Source organism: Rhinolophus sinicus, chromosome 17 (genome assembly GCF_057876585.1).
Source record: "Rhinolophus sinicus isolate RSI-liver-muscle chromosome 17, RSI-T2T, whole genome shotgun sequence".
In the NCBI taxonomy this organism is placed as follows: Eukaryota; Metazoa; Chordata; class Mammalia; order Chiroptera; family Rhinolophidae; genus Rhinolophus; species Rhinolophus sinicus.
In genome coordinates, this window is record NC_142517.1 from 207,195,461 (window position 1) to 207,215,874 (window position 20,414).

The 20,414-nt window shown below is 49.8% G+C and overlaps 1 protein-coding gene across 4 annotated transcripts in view; it reads left to right on the forward strand.

Annotated features, from left to right (window-relative positions):
- Window positions 1-20,414, forward strand: part of DIS3L2 (DIS3 like 3'-5' exoribonuclease 2) — a 299,279-nt gene that overhangs the window by 256,553 nt on the left and 22,312 nt on the right. For all 4 annotated transcript variants that reach the window (XM_074314980.2, XM_074314986.2, XM_074314989.2 and 1 more), the window contains one exon: window positions 3,853-3,932. In XM_074314980.2, coding sequence (XP_074171081.2) covers window positions 3,853-3,932 — 80 coding nt within the window. The remainder of the gene's footprint in view (window positions 1-3,852; window positions 3,933-20,414) is intronic.

Sequence of the window (20,414 nt, forward strand, 5' to 3'; positions counted from 1 at the left end):
TGCTCCCTCAAGCCTTATTCGTCCCTCACACCTTCCTGGCAAATGCTTTTTTTTTTTTTAATGCCCGTGTCTAGGTTGCTAGAAAAAAACAACCGGGCAGATGGTGCTACACTAACTTCAGATGCTGTGGCCTCAGCTGACCCTTAATGCTCTTTGGCAGCCCTCGTGCTCTGCCCTGGTCAACTCTTATTCCTGTTCTCCAAAGAAGCAAATTCAAACCTTCACCACTTTTCTCCAGCTTCCATTCCTTCCCTTACCAAACCCTCCATTCCTTGCAGATAATTTGACCTCCTAATTCTCAGAAAAGAACAAAAATCAGACTGGAACATTCCAAACCACCATCACCCCTCATCCCCCTCCGCCAAATCCACAGATATGTCTGCATCCCTGCCCAGCCCTCCCGACTCCTCCAGCAGAGAAAGGGTCCTCCACTTGTGTGTTGGATTTTAATCCCTCCTGTCACCTCAGATACCTTGGTTCATCAGTTATCTCCATCTCTCCTGTATGTTTCGACCCCTCTCTCTATGGTGCTTCCTTCAGATCCGCACTTACACAAGTCTCTGTCATCTTACAGTGCACTCTCCTTCAACCCCACGGCCTATTATCCTACCGCATTCCTTTCCATTCATCTGGGCTCTTCCTCACCACTGTCTAATTTGCTAAAAGAGTTGTGTGCACTCACGATCCCCCTTTCCTCACCTTCTCCTCATCCTCAACCCATCATACCTGATCGCTGCTCCTACCGCTCTCCCGACAGTCTTTGTTGCTAAGTCCAGTGGATTCTTTTTTGGGATGCTTGTCCCTCTCTTACTTGAACTCTTGGAAGGATTTAATGCTGCTGACTGTTCCCTCGTAAAACACATTCTCCCCTGGGCTCCTGAAACATCATAACTGAAAACTCCATGGCCACTCCTTTTCAGTCTGCATTGTCTAGCTCTTAAATATAGCCGTTTCTCTGGATTCTATCCAAGACCCCATTTTTACTCTACACACACTCTCAGGACAATCTCATCCACTCCAATGGCTTCAGTTGCCACCTTACTTACCCTGCAAAGTTTCCCAAATGTGTTCCCGCCAGATTACAGTCTTGCATATAAACTTCAGAATTATTTATACAGCATAGCTGCCTGCCGCTCGTCTCCGCTAAGGTGCCTCTCAGGTACCGTAAGACCAGCACTCGCACACTAAGCTCCAGCTCTTCTCTCAAACCTGCTGTCCTCCTCGGGACTGATTAGCAGCACCATCTACCCCACTGCCCGAGGCAGAGAACCTTCAACATTATCTTTGACTTCTTCTTGTGTAGACTTTATATCCAGACCATCACCAAGTCCTATAATTCTGGTAAAGGCGAAAAGAACATGGCTGTTGGTTGAAGTTCTGATTCTAACTGTGGTTTGGACAAATTACTTGTCCTTTCTCAGCATCAAGTTCCTCACCTGTAACAAGGAAATAGTAATACCTAATTCAAATAGTTGTGGTCCAGGCTAAAGGAAAGTCTTTACTTGGTAAGCATTCAATAAACGTGAGTTCTGTATTCAGTAAACATGAGGGCCTTTTGTCTCCATTCCCTCTCTCCCCGTCCCCATCACCAGCTCTCCTCACTTCCTTATTGTTGAATTAGGATATACATAGACCTTGAGAATCCCCCTGGAATTAAATTTCCCATAATTCCCTCATGACCAAGGACTACAGCTTGTATCTCACCACACGTATCATGAAGAATTTGGAAAATGTAAAGAAAGTCAAGCAATCTCTGTTGCCATTTTGATATCGTTCCTTCCAGTCTTTCTTCATGCAGTCTCTGTTCTTATTTACATAGTTTTCTTGTATATAATCAAGTGTGTATCCTGCTTTTTTCATCTAGCCCAGGTATTTCCCCAGGTTAATAATTCTTTATGAACAGTGTAACAGCTGCAGACTGTTCTGCAGACTGTGGTATAGTTTATTTAACCATTCTGCTATTGCTGCATTTTTAGAGTCTTTCCAGTAAATAACACTGAGGTGAACAATTTTGAAAAAAAAAAAAAAAAATCTTTTCCTCCTACATTTATAAGAATTTCTCTAAGCCCTAAATTCATAACTTGAATCACTAAGTCAAAGGATTTAAAAATTTCTACGCAGTACAGTCTCTGAAACAGACTAGATGAACATAGGTCTGACCGCAGCTACAAAGAGGGAGATAGAGAGAAAAGGGTTATAATTAATAGATTTTTAAAAAAATAATTATTTTCTGTTTTACTGAAAGTGGGTAGGGAAGAGCCAAACAGTGCTCTGTAGGGAAAACACACCTTTGACTTCAAGTTCCTGGCTTCAGGATGGTAAAGAGGGCTTGTTTCTGTTTCTGTATTTTCCTCGGGGTCAGTAAAAGGACACACCATCCCTACACAAGCTCATTTCCCTCTAAGAAAGAGAAGAATGTCCAGCATCTAATGATGCAGATCATTAGCTATGTTAACAGCCTTGCAATTTAAAAAAAAAAAAAAAGTTACAATAGTGTATCCTCCTAATGTGCACTTAATTTTCGTTAAAATTTCCCTGGTGATATAAAAAATCCGGTGTGACTTTGTAAGTCTAATAATTGGCTCTGCATCTGGAAATGTTACGGCTGCCACAGCTGACTGCGCTGTAGCTGGACACACAGAACCTCTCTGAACTCAGCTTCCCAGCGACACACCTGGCGCTCTGCATTCACCTGCGGAGTCCTCTCCGGAAGCCGCAAAGAAATCTCTCTGATTGGGGAGATCGTGTTCCCAATCTCCCCGAATCAGAGAAAGCTAATGAGTGCCTCCCAGTTAATATGTCCAAAGTCAAACTTCTGACTCCCTGCCAGTATCCAAGTTCAGTCTTCCCACTCAACAGTGGGACAACCACCTCCCTGGTTAATGAAATCAAAAATCCTTGGTTTCTTGATTTCTGTCCTCACCACCCCCCAACATCAGATCCATCAGTATATCCTGTCGATTCTACTTCTAAAAGTTTACTTTGAAGATAGATCTCAAATTGTTCATTTCTCTCCATCTCGCCCGCCCTCCCAGCCCCCATCGCCGCTCACCTGCCCTTCCCACTAGCCTCCTGGAGGCCTCCTGCTTCCACTCTCTCCCCACAGCCTGGTCTCTATACAGTAGCCAGAGGGATCTTGTTAGAACATAACTTTGATCATGTTATCCACCCCTTCCTTAAAACATGTCAGACTTTCTTTTGCTATTAAGGTAAAGGCCAAAGTCCTAATGTCGCCAAGAAGGTACCGCGTGGTCTGCCCTGGCCTTCCTCTGCGCGTCACTGCCCACCGCGTCCCCTGTAGAGCGAGTTCCGGCTTACCAGCCCTCCCTCGGTTCCTGGAACTCCTGCCCCAGGGCCTCCGTACCAAGTCTCCTCCTGCGTTCCCTATCCTCCCTCCCCGCTCTAGGTCCAGTTATTTACTTCAATAGAAACATGGGAGATTTGTTTCCTGCTTCAGAGAACCTGTTTTAATTTGAAGTTTTATACATATTCATTCATTATTGTGATCGTGTGAGTGAGCTCCAGCTCCTGAACTAGACTGGAAGGTCCACGAAGGAGTCCCCTCTCTTCTGCCGTTCACTGTTCTTTCCCCATCAGCTAGCTCAGCGTCGAGCACAAAGCAGGTGCTTAGTAAATAATTGGTTGCATGCTGAAGGAATAAGGAGAGTCCTGGTAACAGTGTTCCCATGAGGCATGGGCTTTTCCCAGAGGTGGCAGGCCCAGGTTCTCCACCACACGTCAGCTGGAGGCAGGGTGATCGTGCTTGATTTTTATTTATTTTTTATTCCAGGTATCAGAATGAGCAGAGCGTGCTGCCTGAAACTTACCTGTTTTTCTCTTCTCTTTATTCAGCTAAAGCTTGCTTTCACTCTGGACCACGAGACTGGATTGCCTCAAGGATGTCACATCTATGAGTACCGCGACAGCAACAAGTAAGCCACTCAGTGGGAAAGAGTGTCACGTCAGCATGTCCTGCAGAGGTCGCACCTTTGGGCTCTGTTACACTGGGTTTCTCTTACAAAGGGATTGTCAGGAAGAGAAGCACACTTTTTGCGACTTTGCTAGAAAAGTATAGAATATTCCTCCCATAATACCTCTTGCCCCTAAACATAGAACCTGCAGTGCTTGTATAGGAGCAGCTGTGGTGGACTAGGGTCTATTCCAAAGTAGACCTTCCTCTCCAGACTCCACCTTTTCTCCAGACCCACCCCCAACGTGGTCTCCGTCATGTGCCGGCTAGTTTGGTTCACTGTGTGACTTTGGCTTTTGGCAGTGTTGTCTGACTAGACTTACGTTTATAGGTCTTGTTGTGACAGTCTACCTTGCAGATTTTCTAGTTGGAGGATTTCTGAGAACTGAGAGAGATTTAACTTGGTGGCCATGTTAGAAAGGCGGCAGCTGGCATAGGTCTATAGCCTTTCCTTTCTTCATCACAGAATGCCTCCTTGACTGTATTTCTATCTGTGTGACAGTGAAGGTCATGAGTGAGGCAAAGGGAATATGCCCTGATGGTGACAGCGACGGCGATGATGATAAATAGTGATGGCAGCTACCTTTGAGGACCTACTGGGTGTTGGGCACAGTCCTGGGACATTGCATTTGTTATCCAGTTTAATCCTCATGACAACCTGAAGAGTGTGCTTTTGTTATTGTTGTATTTGCAGAAGCTGAGGTCTGGGGGGTCTTGCTCAAGGTCACTGGCCACAGCTGTGTGAGGCAGCAGCTGCGTGATCATGTTTACTCTGGGAAGAGACTAGATAAAAGGCAACTGTTGTCCCAAGTTCCACTGTCTGCAAACCCCAGGCAGTGACAAGAACAGTCCCAATCTGGGCTCAAAGACAACATATTGTGATCTAATTGTTTAAATATCCCAGCTATTTAATTTTATCCAGTGGAAGGAATCAAATAGGCACATGCCAGTGGAACTGTGCCTTACCTTCCGGAAGAGAAACTCGTGTCTTCCTCAAAAACTCTTGCTTTCGTATGGGTTGAGGTGGGTTCCTGGGTGCCTTCATGACCAGGTCTCCACTCTGGTTGCTTTCAACGCATTCCTCTTTGTAGTTAATCTTTGGGGGAGCCCTAGTAAGCTAGTGTGTACCTTTAGTTCCCACCCAATTGATCATTTAGGAAAGGCTGGCCAAGCATCCTTTAACCCCATCGTGTCTCCTCTCAGACGGCACTGTTTCTAGAAGACAGTTCCAGGGCGATGGGCCATTGTGTTAAAACTACCATCTCAGCTACTTGTAATGTTTCATTCTACAGAGAAGTAGGGCTGGACTTCTCGGGGGCCCGGGGACAACTGAGCAAGTCCCTGGGTGGCTAGCGACTCAGAGACATAAGCCTTGAGCTGCCTGCCGTGCCAGCCTGGCACCCTCTGTGGCAGCAGCGCCCTGTGCTCCCTGGTGCTTGCTGGATGGCAGTGGATGGCAGCCCCGTGCGTGGAGATTGTGGCAGCAGAAACAGATCTTTAGGCCCAGGGGTTTATAGACTCCAGTTCTGGCCTGACTTTCCACTCCTTAAAACAAAGGTTGGCAGAGTGTCTGTTCAGTGGGGGAAAGGCACCAGCCCTCCTTCCTTTAAGTTCATGCCTGAGCAGTTCAGTGGTCCAGTGAGGACGATGACTTAGGTTGTCTTGGAAGCTGAGAGGAGAACATAGCCTGGCTCTGTTTCTAGGCCTAATGCTTAGCTCCTGGTATACGTCTCAGAGTGAGCAATGTAAGAGGAGACTTTAGGGGTTATGCATAATTGATGAACTTCAGCCCCCAAAAACCTGTAAGAGAAAACATTTGTGTAGGATACGGGAGAGGAGCCGTGACCCAGAGAAGTATGTGAGCCAGTGCCCCAATGATCCCTCTCTGTGGTTCTCTCTCGCTTGTCTTAGAGGCAATGTTGGGGTTCGTTCTCAATCCGTGGACAAATTTCCTAACCTCTCTGAGCCTCAGCTTTCTTCATCTGTTAAGCCAAGGGACTAATGATACCTACCTGTCATGATTGTCACGGGGCTTAAGTGGATTGACATGTCAAAGACGTCATCACTGGCCTAGCATGTAAAATGCCCAGAGTACGTGTTGATTGCCTCTCCTTCCCAAACAGAAAAATCGTCACGACTTCCATTCTGTTTTCCCTGTGCCGGCGGGGCTGCATCCGGGAGCTCTGGCTGCAGCTCCCATTCGAGTATTGATTGGGGAGGACGCTGGTGCCCATGTGTGACAGCCGTCAGCCGTGTGCGATGCACTCTGTGCAAAGGCAAACTCCTCTCCCCACTTAGGAATTGTGAACAGGGAACCCCATGAACCTGACCATGGCTTTGTCTTCTCCCCCAGGCTCTGCCCTGTGTTCCTCTGTTCACTTTAGCATCGTTTCCCCAGGAGTGCCTGAATCCCCATATTGCTGTAATTGTGATATTAGGAAATGAGAACATTCTAGCCCAGGGCCTAAGGAGCCCGTGTTGTCTAGAACCGAGTAACATGAAGGTCACAGCAGCAAAGAGCTGAGGTTCTACATATGAGAGAAATGAGCTTTCCTATCTCAGTATTGGTTTGGTACAATTAATTATTGAAACTACTTCTTGTTTTGTTCATATCGGTACCCCTAGAGCCCTAGCCCAGGACCTGGCAGATGGTACTTGATGAAGGCAGGTCGGGGGACCCATTTTAACCCTTTTAGAGAAGGAACCTGGGTGGGGGGAGTCAAATCTCTTTCCAACCTTTGTCTTTTCATTTGTTGTAGGATTATGATGAGGGTTAAATTACTCATGACATCAGGGAAAACTATCTCCTTGGACAGTTTATGGATTCTAAAGCGCTAACATAGAAGAAGGAAGCTGTGAAAATTTGGTTTAACTCTGTGCATATAGTAGCAATTAGGGTTGCTTACATCACCTGCCTGCCATTTTTGGCCTGCTAGTGAAGCACAGTCACAGTTAGGAAGAGCATTAAGTGTGCCAGACCAGCTGGCAGACGCTGAACTTGATTGCGAGGCTGCATGCTGTCCAGGACCTCTCGTGTTTCTGACCCATGTAGCGGGATCGTAGTCCCCACTCCCTGACTGCCCACGACTCACCAGCACTGGGCGAGGGGCTCACCCAGATTATTTCTCCAGGCAGATGATCGTGTCATAGTTTCACAGATTGCAAAATAAAAACAAATTCAAACTGAGAGCGGTTAACCTGCCCAAGGTCACCCTGTGGATTTTACCCCAGCTCTAGCAGATTCCAAAGCTGTGCCTTCACACCGCCTGCCTTTCTCTCCATCACCTGAAGCCCAAGGAAGTTCTGATTCTAGCCTCTTCCAAGCAGACCTACCCTAGAAGCTCTCTGTCTGGAGATTCTGGGATTTCCAGTCCCTGCGGACCCCTGGGTGGATAGACGGCCTGTCTGGTAGAACAAGTCCCAACTTGTCATTGTAAATCTGAGGTGGCCGGTCATTGTCCGTGGCAGATCACCGTCCACGCTGCGGTGCAGCCTGCCTATCAGGATCCTGAAGGTGGTGATACATGTCAGGGCTGAGGGAGAGTGGAACGAGGTGATGTGTGGTGGGGCATGTAAATGGGGGAGTACGTCAGAGGCACTGGTGTGGTGCTTGCCCTTGTAACCACCTGAGTGGCCCGCGCACTGGGCCCTGCAGACCCGGGCTCCAGCTCTGCGCTGCCCTTTCCACCTCTCCTGGGCAGCTATGCGTCGCCCTGGTTCAGAGACGTTCCTTCCTCTGCTGTCTGCCAGGCAATCCATGCCTTTTTTCCAGTTGGCTCACCCTTAGCTGTCACTTTCCCCAGGCCCCTAAGGATGACCCCATCCCCTGGGGTATTTGCCAGGGTGCTGAATCCCACATCCCAAGAAATTACCCCCAAATTAGTGCAATCTTCTTGCTCCCCTGGTTTTACTTCCTGGCCCCCTTGATCAGGCCCCCAAGTTCTGCTAGCTAATTCTTCTCCCTCTTGGTATAAAATCCCTCCTTTCTGATCAGGCCCAGCACATCCTAAGCTGGATCACCCTGGCATGTACCCCTCATTATGTGCCAGGCAGCCCAGAAAGGGTTAGGGAAATTTCCTGAGCAGTAGGGGGTGACCTCTGCGTGCCTTCTGTGGGAAGCGTGTGCCACCTTTTTGTAAGCTGTCACAGAGGCCCTCTGGCTCTCCCACTCAGCCTTTACCTGCTTGTTGAGGGCCTTCAGACTGCCACCGTCCCCCAGCTGGGCATCGGCACACCTCAGGTAACCAGCCAAGACTCCACTGCACCTCCCAGGCTTTCAGATGAATGCTTCCATCGTCACAAAGTGATCAGAGGCTTTTTCCTAGGTCGCCACTGTTGAATCTTTGAGCAATTAGACCACTACTTTGTGCCAAGGACTCTCCATGCCCCACATACCACTCAGAAGAGTGTCCCCTTTGCCTGCCAGGTAATGAGTGAGCAGTCCCCAAACTCCTCCGCTCTGCTTGTTTTCTCAGATCCACTCCGGTACCACTTGTGTTAGTTCAGGTCCTCTGAGAAGCGGGTGCCAGGACAGGATTAGATGTGCAGGAGATGTATTGAGGGCAGGCCTGTGAGAAACAGAATGGGAGGGAAGAAAGCAGAGATAGAGCCTTCAGACCTCAGTGTAAGTCCCTCCCCTGTGGAGGAGGGGGAGGGACAGCGGGTAGGAAGCATCTCAGGCTGTAGCGGTTTGAAGAAGGGGTCGCCGGGCCCATGGGAGGTCCTCAAACCAAAGTCACTTGCTGGAGGCGTCTCACATTTTGCAGGGCCCCCAAGTGCTCAGTCACTGGCTGGGAGCAGCCTGGGGAAAGTGTGGCCTTGGCACAAATGCAGTGGTAGGTCCCCAGGGCTGCAGCTGGGCCAGCAAGCAGTTTATGGTCCTGTGGCAGGAGCTCCAAAGGGCACCTTTTCATGGGGAGGAAGGAGAGCAGGAACTCCTGGATAAAGCCCCGCGTTTAATTTCTTTCCCCCTCTGCTTGGTTCTTGTCTTCTGCCATCACATAAATAAGCAGAGAGGGTATGTCCCAGCAGCTCTGACAACATCAGACTGACACCAACCCTTCCCAGGACTTTGGAAATGACACTTTGCACCTTGGACCGGCAGGCTAAGCAGTTACGTTACCTGAGAGCCTCCAGATCTCCCACTGACACTGCCAGGTTAGAATGAAGAATGCCTTTCTTGTTCCTGGTGAAGCCCTTGGTTAGGAGAAAAGGGAGCCAGAAATCAAGGGAGAGGAGGGGTTCGGGGGAAATTGGAAGCAACCCAGCCAGAGAGAGATGCCAGAAGTGACCTCATGGGAGCAAGCTGACAGCTGTTCCGTGCATGTTGGAGTTGGCCCTTTACTGTGCAGGTGTGAGCTCACCGTTTCCCATCCCAGCCTTTGGTGTTGGGCATAAGATGGTAATCAGGGAAGGTTATGCTTCTTCACCTTCCCCACCATGTGGAGAGGGGGCGGGGCTCCCTTCCCTCCCATCACCTCACTCCATGCAGCAGCAATAATGATATCTTGAGTGTCAAAATGCATTGTTCATTTGGCCTCGATTTTCCTGACAGGAAGGGCAGGGCATATGAACACTCCCATTTTATGGAGAGGGAACCGGATTCCCTGAGAGGTGTCCTGCCCAAGGTCAAGCTATGAGCCCCAGGTGGAGCCAGCAGGCTTTTCCCTGGGCTGCGTGGTGGTGAAGCACTGGGGAGGCAGGCCTGGGACAGCGCCACAGTGAGGCCACACTGCCCGAGGGCAGCCAGCCTGGGGCAGCATGGGTGCCTCCTGTGTTACTTACGTTACCCAGACTCCCACAGGGGTAATGTGGCCAGGGCAGGGAGAAGCTCTGAAGCAGCTGTGTTGTGTCAGCACTCTTTCCCCAGCTACTGGGACGCAGGGGAGGGATGGAGCCTAAAGTCATGTTTTAAAGCACTGAATTGCCTCCGCAAAGGTTTCCCCAGCTGCTGGGCCAGAGTGCTGAGCCCTTCAGAGAAATCGCTAGCTCTTCGGGCCCTGCTGGCTTTCTAAGGCTAGGTCTGATCAGTGCGAACACATGGAAACCAGCAGCAGTGCCGAGCTTGTGCTGGGCAGACCAGCTGCAGATACATCGGCACATGCGCAGACGCACACGGACCCATGTCTCGGTGTGTGTTAGAGCTTAATGCCCACTCACCTCAATGCCACTATTGCCTGCCACAGTGCGCGCACTGGAAAATAGGCTTTTACAATAAACTCACTTCTTTAAAGCCTATGTTTTAACTATGACATGGATCGAGAAAAGTGGACAAATCATATGCATCTAGTTCAAAGGATAAACCCGCCACATAACCATCACCCAGATCAAGAAACAGAACATTTCAGTCCCCGAGGAGCTTCCCTCATGCCCTCTCTCCTCCCAGAGGAATCCATCATCATAACTAACTGCTAACACTGGAGATTAGTTTTGCTTGGCTTTGAACTTTATAGAAATGGAATCATTCTGTACATTCTCTTTTGTGTCTGACTCTTTTCTTTGGACATTATGTTTGTGAGAATTCGTCTTTGTTGCTCATCTAGCTATGGTCCATTCATTGTCATTGCATAAATGAATGAAATACATCAGTTTATCCAATCCACTTTCATTCAGTCAACATTTGGGTTGTTTCAATTTGGGGCTATTATAAATCTGCTTGTATGTGTCTTTTCGTGTATATATACATGTATTTATTTTGAGTATACACCTAGGAGGGAAATTGCCGAATCATAGAGAAAATATCTTCCCAAGTGGGTGTACCAGTTTACCACTTCACCAGCCATGTATGAGACGTCTTATGTTTATTGGCCGTTCAGTAGAGGACCGTTTCAAATTTCATGCCTATTTTTCTACTGGGTTTCCTGTTTTTTCTTGTTGATTTATAGTTCTCTCTATCCTGGATATGAGTCCTTTGTTGGTTATACATGTGGCGAATATCTTCTATTTAGTAGCTTGGGTTTTTTACTCATTTTGGTGGTGTTTTGAAGAACAGAAGTTTTTCTTTTCAATGTAATTCAATGTATTGATTTTTTTTCTTTATGGTTGATTTTTCTAATATTCCATTTAAGAAATCTGTGTAAAAATCCTGAAGATACGTTTCTATTAGTCAGGGTTCTCCAGAGAAGTAAAAACAATAGGAGATACATAGGTAGGTAGATAGGTAGGTAGGTACCGTGTTTCCCTGAAAAAAAGACCTAGCTGGACCATCAGCTCTAATGCGTCTTTTGGAGCAAAAATTAATATAAGATCCAGTCTTATTTTAATATAATATAAGACTGGGTCTTACATGATATAATGTAATATAATATAATATAATACTGAGTCTTATATTAATTTTGCTCCAAAAGACGCATTAGAGCTGATGGTCTGGCTAGGTCTATTTTCGGGGAAACACGGTAAGTAGGTAGATGGAGATTTATTTTCAGGAATTGGCTCACGTGATGATGGAAGCCAGTAAGCCCCACGATCCGCGGTCTGCAAGCTGGAGACCCAGGAAAGCTGGTGTAATCTAGTGGAGTCCAAAGGCCTGCGAACCAGGGAAGTCGGTGGTGTAAATCCCAGTCTGAGGGCAGAAGATGAGGTGAGATGCCCAGCACAAGCAGTGAGACAGGGGAAAAGGGCTGAAGTCCTCACTCCTCTACCTTTCGTTCTGTCCCGGCCGTCGGCAGATTGGATGGTGTCCACCCACCTTGGGGAGGGCCATCTGCTTTACTGAGTCTGCTGATTCAGATGCTGCTCGTAGACACAGCGGAAACACCCTCACGGACACGGAAATAACGTTTATCCGGGTACTCCATGGCCAGTCTAGGTGACACACAAAATTACCTATCAGGTTTTTCCTGCATTATCTTCTAGGAGCTCTATTGTATTGTCTTTTCTATTTTTTGCTATAATCTCTTCAGAATTGATTTTTTAATATTGCAGCAAGTTTCACTTTTCCCTCTGGATATCTAATTGACCGAGATCATTTGTTGAACAGACTTTCTCACCTCTCCACAGTGCCACCTTTGTCTAAAAGGAAGTACACGGATGTGTTTCTGTCCTCTGTTCTGTTTCACTGATCTGTAGGTCTCTTCTTGTGCCAGTACCCCACTGTCCCAGTTATTGTGCCTTTGTTAAAAGTCTTGATATCCAGTAGAGCCAGACTTTCCACCTTGCTCCTCTGCCATAAAGGGCATCTAGGCTATTCTTGGCCCTTTCAATTTCCATATAAATTTTAGAATCAGATTGTCAGTTGTCACACACAACTGGGATTTATATTGAGATTGATTTGAATCTATATATCCATTTGGGGGAAAATGACATTTTTATGATACTGTCTTCTCATCCTTAGGTCTTCTTTAATTTTTCTCAATAATGTTTTATAATCTTCTGTATAAAGGTCTTTATCATCTTTCTGTATATTACTCCTAGGTATTTGACGTTTGTGATACTATTTTAAATGGTATTTATTAATTTCCTTTTCTCTTCGTTGTCGACATATGGGAATACAGCTAATTATTATTGACCCTGTATCCAGTGACCTTGCTAAATTCATTTATTTATTAAATTCAAACAATTTGTTTTGTAGAATCTTTTTTACTTTCTATATATCCAATCATGTCATCTACAAATAGTAACACATTTACTCCTTCCTTTCCAATTCTCCCACCATGTATTTCTTTTTCTTGCCTTATTGCACTGTGCAGTGTTTAATGATAGTGGTGACGGCAGGCATCCGTGTCTTGCTCCTGATCTCAGTGAGAAGGACTTTTACCACAAACTTACTTTCAGATTATGAAAGTTTAAAGAGATTTGGAGGAGGGGAAAGGAAAAGATGTTAAATATACCTGTGAGGCAGTTTAACATCTTTTCTCTTAGCGACTATGACAGGCTTAAAAATACACAATTCTATGCCGCGCCCCAAGCAGCCTGATGAGATCCCTTCTGTGCCGCGACTTGGAGAGAGGAAGGAAAGTACAGAGAGGGTATAGACCCAAACCTGCCCCGCGGCTGGCAAGGTGAGCGTGCCCCCGTTATTCTCACAGCCCTTCTTTTACAGCCCAAATAACCACCCAGGGATGACTCGAGAGATTTCCCTGCGAGACAGAAAATTCTAGGATACCAGGAACTCTCAAAACTGCACACTTTTAAATTCTCAAAGACCTTATTAAAGAGAGTAAATGTTTCCTTGGTTGATTTAACACAGGGTTACAGTAAGCAAACAACTTTTCTTCCTTCTTGAGTTAAATTTCCTTTGTACAGCTTTGCCTTTTTCTTTACTTGTCTTTTTGTAATGGACTGCAGTTCTCTCCATTCTTGGGAGCCTCCCGGGCTGCTGCAATCCAGTGTGACTTGGAGCATTTCGGTTGTTTTTTTCCATATGCTTTTAACATGTGGTGACATGCTTTGAGCAGTGAGAGAGGATGGGCAGAATTGGCTACACCTCTACCTTTTTTGCTGCATCCATACCTTTTTCAGAATTTCCTGGCGTGACCCATGTCTCTTTCTCTGCCTCTCTGGTTGTTTGTCCATCCACGGATTTGTATCCGGGGTGGGGACTGCTCTTTGGCCCCTATGGCTAGCTTTTTGAGCAGTGTTTAAACCCAAGGAGGCCTGTCCCTTTCCCAGGCTTCAAGGAGTTCTAGAAGACTCTGGTGGTATTCAGGCCATCCCCTTGTTTGGTGAACAGGCCCACTCAGTTCCTCGTAGGTGGGGTGTGCCTCAGGCCCCCTGCATGCCAGTGTGCTGTGCAGACCCCGGGGCATGCTGAGATACTTAGAGTAGCAGGTCCTTTTGCGTAAACACCCTCTCTCGGATACCCAGAAGTCCGGAGTACGGACCCAGGCCACAGAAGCCTGACATACTTTCAGGAGGTCAGCCCATATAGGAAACCGGCCACAGAATTGCGTGCTGGCTCCAAGCCTGAAGAAAGGTGCCCATGGCTGTCACCTCCTGCAGCTGCCTGGCAGGCAACCAGAACGTGCTTGGCTCTCTCAGCTTTTGGCTGTGCTCTCTGTGGGGAAGTGTGTCTGATCTGTCTTCACTGCCACTCCCCAGCTCCCTGGGGCATTGTGGCTTTTTCTTGGTGTTTGGGCAGGAAGCCTCCAGAGCCAGAAGGAATTGCTGTACTTGATGACAAAGGCCATCCGTTGATATAAATCACCTAGGGGCTGCTTCATTTATTGAAAAGGAGTTGAACATGATTACTCTCTCTTAGCACACTTCGCCAACAGTGGGCACCCAGGTGGGCAAAGATCTCACCGAGTGACTCAGCAAGTGCCCAGCTCATGACCATTGAGTCAAGCAAAAGGCAGTGGCTGACTTAATGCAGCTCTTCTGAAAACCCAACACAGCAAGGCCCAGCTGGGAGACAGAACACGTATCACTCCGCTGACTTGGAGCTACCCTGGCTGACCCCGTGTGACCCCATATCTGCCCCCAGGGACATGCCAGGCTCTGCTGAGCCAGGTGGAAAATGAGCGAGACACAGTGTCTGCCCTCCAAGCCCAGGATGGTCTGTCGGGTTCCAAATGTGAGAAGGGCCTGGGATGTCAGAGGATGTGGCTCCTTTCCTGGGATTGCGGACCCCGCTCTCATCACCCTGGAGCTGAAGGGTTTGGGGAGCACCAGGAAGTGAGGCCTGCGGAGGCATCAGCGCCTCACTCACCCGTCAGCATCTCCTTCTCGAGTGCCAGGCGGGCACCCTGACTCTTGGCGGCTTCCTCGCGTGTCCTCAGGTGTCTTCTCCTCCGTGTCTCACACAGTGGTATGCCAGCCATGATCATTAGATAAATAGCGTAATGGTGAACCATCTGGAACCTTAGCAAAGGAATTGTTCTGTATAGAACCTCAGTTTCACCTGGAAAGGGATTTATTATTTCCAGCACCAAAACTTTTAATTTATACACCTAGTGTTGGCTTTGATCGCGTCGACTGGACAGAACGTATCCCTTTCTGATGATTTAGTATTGTTCACAGCGTTTCTGTCGTGACACTAGAGTATTTCCTGTGGTCTGCGTGCTGTCTGTGCCTCTTTCCCTGCACTGAAGGCCCCATGGTGCTGCGAGTCTCACGCAGCGTCACGGATGCCCGGCCCCGTCTGTCTTTGCATCCACCTTTATTTACAGTCAAGGCCAGTTGCTCCTTCTCCACGGCCGTCCAGAAGCCATAGCCCCCTCGCCATCCCGGCTGTGAGCGTGAGGCCCCGCGGGGTGTGAGATCAGTTAGAAGCAGCGGGGAGGGTTGGAATGGTGGTTCAAGAAGAGGGAAGGCTCTGAGTGAGGAGCGAAGGGGGCTGCGCTGTCAGGCACATGTGACGCCGGCTCCAGCACCTGCGTTGGCCGCCCACAGGCTCTGTTGCTTGTTTTCCTGGTTCTGCCCCATGTTTCCAAATTCAAGGTGGTGTGTGGTTGAGTTTCAGACGAGTGAGGTGGTGATGTACTTTTTCAATTGACTTTGAACTGGATTGTTCGGTGCATTTGTCACGTTAGCAAGTTCTTCCTGGGTTCTAACAGCTCTCCAGTTTAACCTAAATCTGTTTGCTCTCATTAGTCTTCAGTGTAGATGAAAGGCCAGTTAGCTGCTCACCATCTTCTGTGTCGCAAACATTCTGAGAAACCATCAGATTCTTCCATGTTCTAGTTTTGAAGCGGCAGAAGTTCTTCATACCTTTAGGCTTTTTCCCAGCGAAGTTTCCAGCTGGTGTCATCAGACGTAAGTCCTACGCTGTTCGTGTACTTCTGTCTCCTCAGGACAACCAGTGCTTTCCTGTGGGCCCTGCAGGGAGGCCGCTGCCTTTGGCTTGGCGGAAACATGTTTTGCGGGTACAGGGTGGGGGTGAATGTGACACTGCTTTCCTCAGCTCGCCGGAGGGCTCCGTTGCCCAAAGTGCTGAGAATACTTCTCGGGAGCTCACTAAATACATGCCCCAGGAAAGGGCCAGATTATGACTCTAAGAAATTCTGTGGAGGTGGGGGAGTGGGGGTTGAGTGCCACACTGAGCACGAGTGTGTCCGTCTTCTGATTCATTCCCTGCACCCTAGAGCTCGTGCCAGCCCCCAGTACAATCTCCGGAACGCTGCAGGCGCCCAGCAAATGCTGGCTGTGCTCAGGTTCTGTTCCCAACCTCCTTTTCTTTTAGTGTCACCAGACCCTTTTCACCTTAAGGTTTTAATAATAATAATAATAGTAATGAAAAATACTTATGGAATATTTAACGTGCCGGCCCGCAGGGTAAGAACTTTACACAGTGTATCTCACTTAATCCTCGCAAGAGGAAACTCGGGGGTAGGTAGTGAAGGTTGGGGAGGCCGATCCGCCTCAGATTACCAGGTGGTATGTGGTGGACGACTCCCCACATTTCCCTCCACTTTGGTGAGCGAGAACCCCAGGAGGTGGCTGCCCCGCTGTGCTCTGATACAAAGCGAAGCCGCCTGTCCCCAAGAGAGCACACCTGCCTTCCGCGCGTCCTTCCCATCCAGGCCAGGCCTCCTGGAGACCTGGCCAGCGCTGGTCAGAGCCCCGAGAAAGCTGGGCTGGAGCAGGAGAACCACAGGAGTCTTCAGGAAACACTTTTATTCAGAATTGCAGTCATTACATGCCGGGTGGGTCATTTCCCGCTGCCAGCTTAGAGAGGGACCCCTGGGAAATGCCTGAGTGCGTGAGGAAGGGCCGGAGGAGGTGTGCACACGTGCCTCGTGGGTCGGAGGGCCAGCTGCCAGCTGTTTTCAGCTGAGACCTAGACACCATTCCTTTGCTTGTTCAGCAGGCTTTATCGCACACCTGCTGGTGCCACTGCCACACTGAGCATGAGTGACAGGAAAATCCTGCTCCCTGAAGCTCACAGCCCATTGGGGAAGATGGGTGTGAGCCAGCATTCATGAGCGGTGACCAGCGCTGTGGCACAAGTATGCAAAGGAGGCAGGGAACAGAGTCCCTGTGACGTGTCTCTCCCCCTGCCCCCCCTCCCCCCAGTGTGGGAAAGCCCGTGTGCTGGTTTCCATCTCCTCTCAGCGGGTGAGTCAGTGTGGGAGGCCAGCCCACCCAGGGGAGGCAGGTGGCAGGGAGGGGACAGGGGACGGAAGCCAGCAGAGAAGAGGCTGACCGGTTCCTGACAAGCTGAGCTCAGAGTTGAGAGCTGGCTCACAGGGCTCCGTGTGCTGTCTTATCAGTCTTTGTTGGAGTGAGAGTGACCCTCTAAGGATGGAAGGAGAATGGCTCTCCCCACCCCACTCCTGACCACCTCTCCCTAAAAGTCCAGGAGCCTCCCAGATACAGCACATTGCTCGGTCTCTCCATTTACACTCCTTGCATGCAGTGGCCGGGGCCACTTCTTTCTCAGAACTCTTCGTGCCAGGGTATTAAGCACAGCTTGTGAGTGTCACTGCTCCTATGGTGGCTGTAGCCATTCCTGGGCAGGCAGCCAGGGAACCACACAGGGCATTGGAAGGGGCCTGCACCCAGGTGGGGGCAGCCAGGCTGAGGCCGCAGAGCCCTGGGTGCTGTGGCCTGTGCCACGAGGAGCAATGCCCACCCTCAGGGAGGCTGCATGGAATCGACTAGTCTTCCCCGTCATGAATAGGGCTCCCCGAAAAGAAGCTCCCACAAAAATAGGGCCAGTGTCACAGGTGATCAGCTTTCCTAGAGTGTCTCTGTGTCCTGGATAAACAGGCCTCCCGTCTGCATCCTGGGCTGCCCTAAAAGATGGACTCCGAGTGGCAGTTTGGGGAGTGTCCCGTCAGGCATTGACATTCACGGGCCTTGCAGTGTTGACTTACCATCTGCCCAGCTCGCCTGGAGGGATGAAAGGCCTAATCCAGATTATTCTGGCCTTGGGCCCAAGGTAGAGTTGAGGGTGGCACCCAGAAAGAGCTAAAGTATTCACTCAGCCTGTGTGTGAGAGCTTCCACTGGCCAGAGACCAGGGGGTAGAGATGGGGGTGAAAGCAGCAGTCTCCTTGCTTGCACCCACCTGCCCCTTCCTGTGTGCAGAGGGAGAGCCAGTGCCTCAGTGTGTCCTGCACATTGGCTGGGGGGTGGGGGGGGGACATGGCAATGTTGGGGAAGCCCAAAGCTCCAGACGGGAACACCTCTATTTCAACCACTCTGAACCTAGTTCATAAAACGGTGGGTCAATATTTTTAAAGTCACGTAACAAATGAAGAGCTCTGCCAGACTCAACACACCGCATCCCAGTGGGTGATAAGACAAGTGTTAGTCCAGTGGAAACAGCCCAGGAAGAGAGGTTTCGCATAATCTGCTGTGTTTCACGTTTACAGTGAGGCAGCTGCCCTTGGATAAGGCTTTTCATTGCTCAGGTGACCAACAAATGAGTCCCTGCCACACGTCACCTTGTGTGGGATCTAAGTGATAACTATCTACTGGCAAGTAGGAATTCCATGACAGAAAAGCCAGCGAGTCCCACCAGGAGGGCAGAAGCCATCTGTGTTCTGTCTGCGAGCTCACATGCCTGCCTTCCAGCAGGGATAAGCAGAAGGAAAGCTGCAGGAACCACTCCTGGGCCCTTCTTCTGGGGGGGCTCTGCTTCCAGTCCCCAAAACAGGTCTTGTTTTCCCCTCAGCGTTCTCTGTAGAGCATCAAGCAAATCATGTCTCTGAAACACCTCGTTTGTTCCCAAACCTTTCATCAGAACCTACACATGCCTTTGGCCCTGGGATACAGAGATGAGCGAGGCCTGGTTCCCAGATAGGAAAACCGAAGATCCAAGATGAGTTCTGGGCCTGCGCTGAGCCTTGAAAGCTCAATGTGACTGAGTGGAGAAGGTGGGCCAGGGCGCGGCAGGCAGAGAGATTCGAGGGGGAATCCTCAAGAGTCTGGATGCCCGTCGCCCAAGAGGGGGGCCCAAAGAGAGCCCCAGGGATGGAGGTGTCAATTTCCTGGTGACTTGGCAGGGAAGCTGGGCTGGGGCCAGAGCAGGCCAGCGAGAGCGTGCAGGGGCCACAGACCACAGCCTTCGATGCCAGAAGCCACATCCTCCGAGGGCCCTGCCCACGGTCAGGGGCTGGGCAAGGGACTGACCTACAGGACTGCCTGAGATGCTTCTGACAGTGTGCAATGCAGCAGGGGAAACACGAAAAGTGCCTGAATTCTTTGCCCAGCTCAGAGTTCAGTGAGAAAACGCCCTCTGGGGACAGACTAGAAAGGCTCTGTGAGGCTTGCCCAGGGTCCCCCAGCTCCCAGGGCAGGCTTTCAGAGCAAGGTGTGTAAAGGTCCGATGACCATGGCACAGCGGACAGCTCCGCCAACTGGGCCAGGACACTTCCACAGGTGGAGCGGGAGTAGCATTAGCAAAACAGGTCCACAGGTGACGTAGGCAGAACCTTTGAGCCTTCAGCTAATGACGAGAGAACTAGAGCAGTGAAAGCAAATGGGCTTAGCACCTGTGCTCATCCCAGCAGCAACACTGGGACCAAGGGACCCGAGCCCTGACTGCAGATGGGAGGAAGCATTTATGTGGGAGACCCGAACTCTGCCTGCAGATGGGAGGAAGCATTTATGTGGGAGACCTGAGCCCTGCCTACAGATGGGAGGAAGTATTTATGTGGGAGACCCGAGCTCTGCATGCAGATGGGAGGAAGTATTTATGTGGGAGACCCGAGCTCTGCATGCAGATGGGAGGAAGCATTTATGTGGGAGGGGGAGTGGCAGAGGGCTGAGTCCTGCTCCTGCCCTCCTTGTCCCTCCAAGAGGAGAGACACAGGCAAAGCAAGGGCTAAGTAAGACCTCCACAGTTACAAAACTGTCACGGCCTAGCCAGGCCCGAAGGTGGCGTTGCGTGTTTGCCTGCCGGGTATGGCCAGCCTCAGACACGGGCAGCAAGCAGCCTTGGGGAAAGGCTCCATCCGTCTGGGGTTGCCACCAAGGTAGAGAGCCAGGTCGAGGTGAGTGACCTCAGTTCTGCAGCTGCTGCCACCTGTGAGGGGTGAGAAAATACAGGAGTAATGTGGCAGACCAGCACCACTGCCCCTCCCAGGGGACCAGCATGGCCTCGGGACAGGCCCTCTATTGAGTCCCCACTGTCAGCAGAGCCCTTGGTCAGGCTGCCAAGGAAATCCTGCTCCCCGTCCTCGGGGAGCTTATGGCAGGCGATCACCTGAGGAAAAAGCGGGTGGGGCGTCTGAGCCTGGGGGCGTCATGCGGGTAACCCCTCTGAGCCTCCCTTTGCTGTCCTATGAACAATGAGTGGTCTGAGGCTTGTGAAAACCACATAAAGCACCATAGATATATGACGTATTGGTCTTGCTTAGACAAAGCAAACAATTGCAGATAAAAATAATGGATTTGGTGAGCGCCTACTGTATGCCAGATAGTGTCCTAGGCACTGGGAATTAAGGTAAACAGAGCTGCCGGAGCCAGCCAGAGAGGGCTTCGTATTGGACAGGCGTGAATGGCCTCTGAGGAGCTGGGGTGGGGCTAGAGGGGTAGGTGCAGGTGAGTAGAGACCC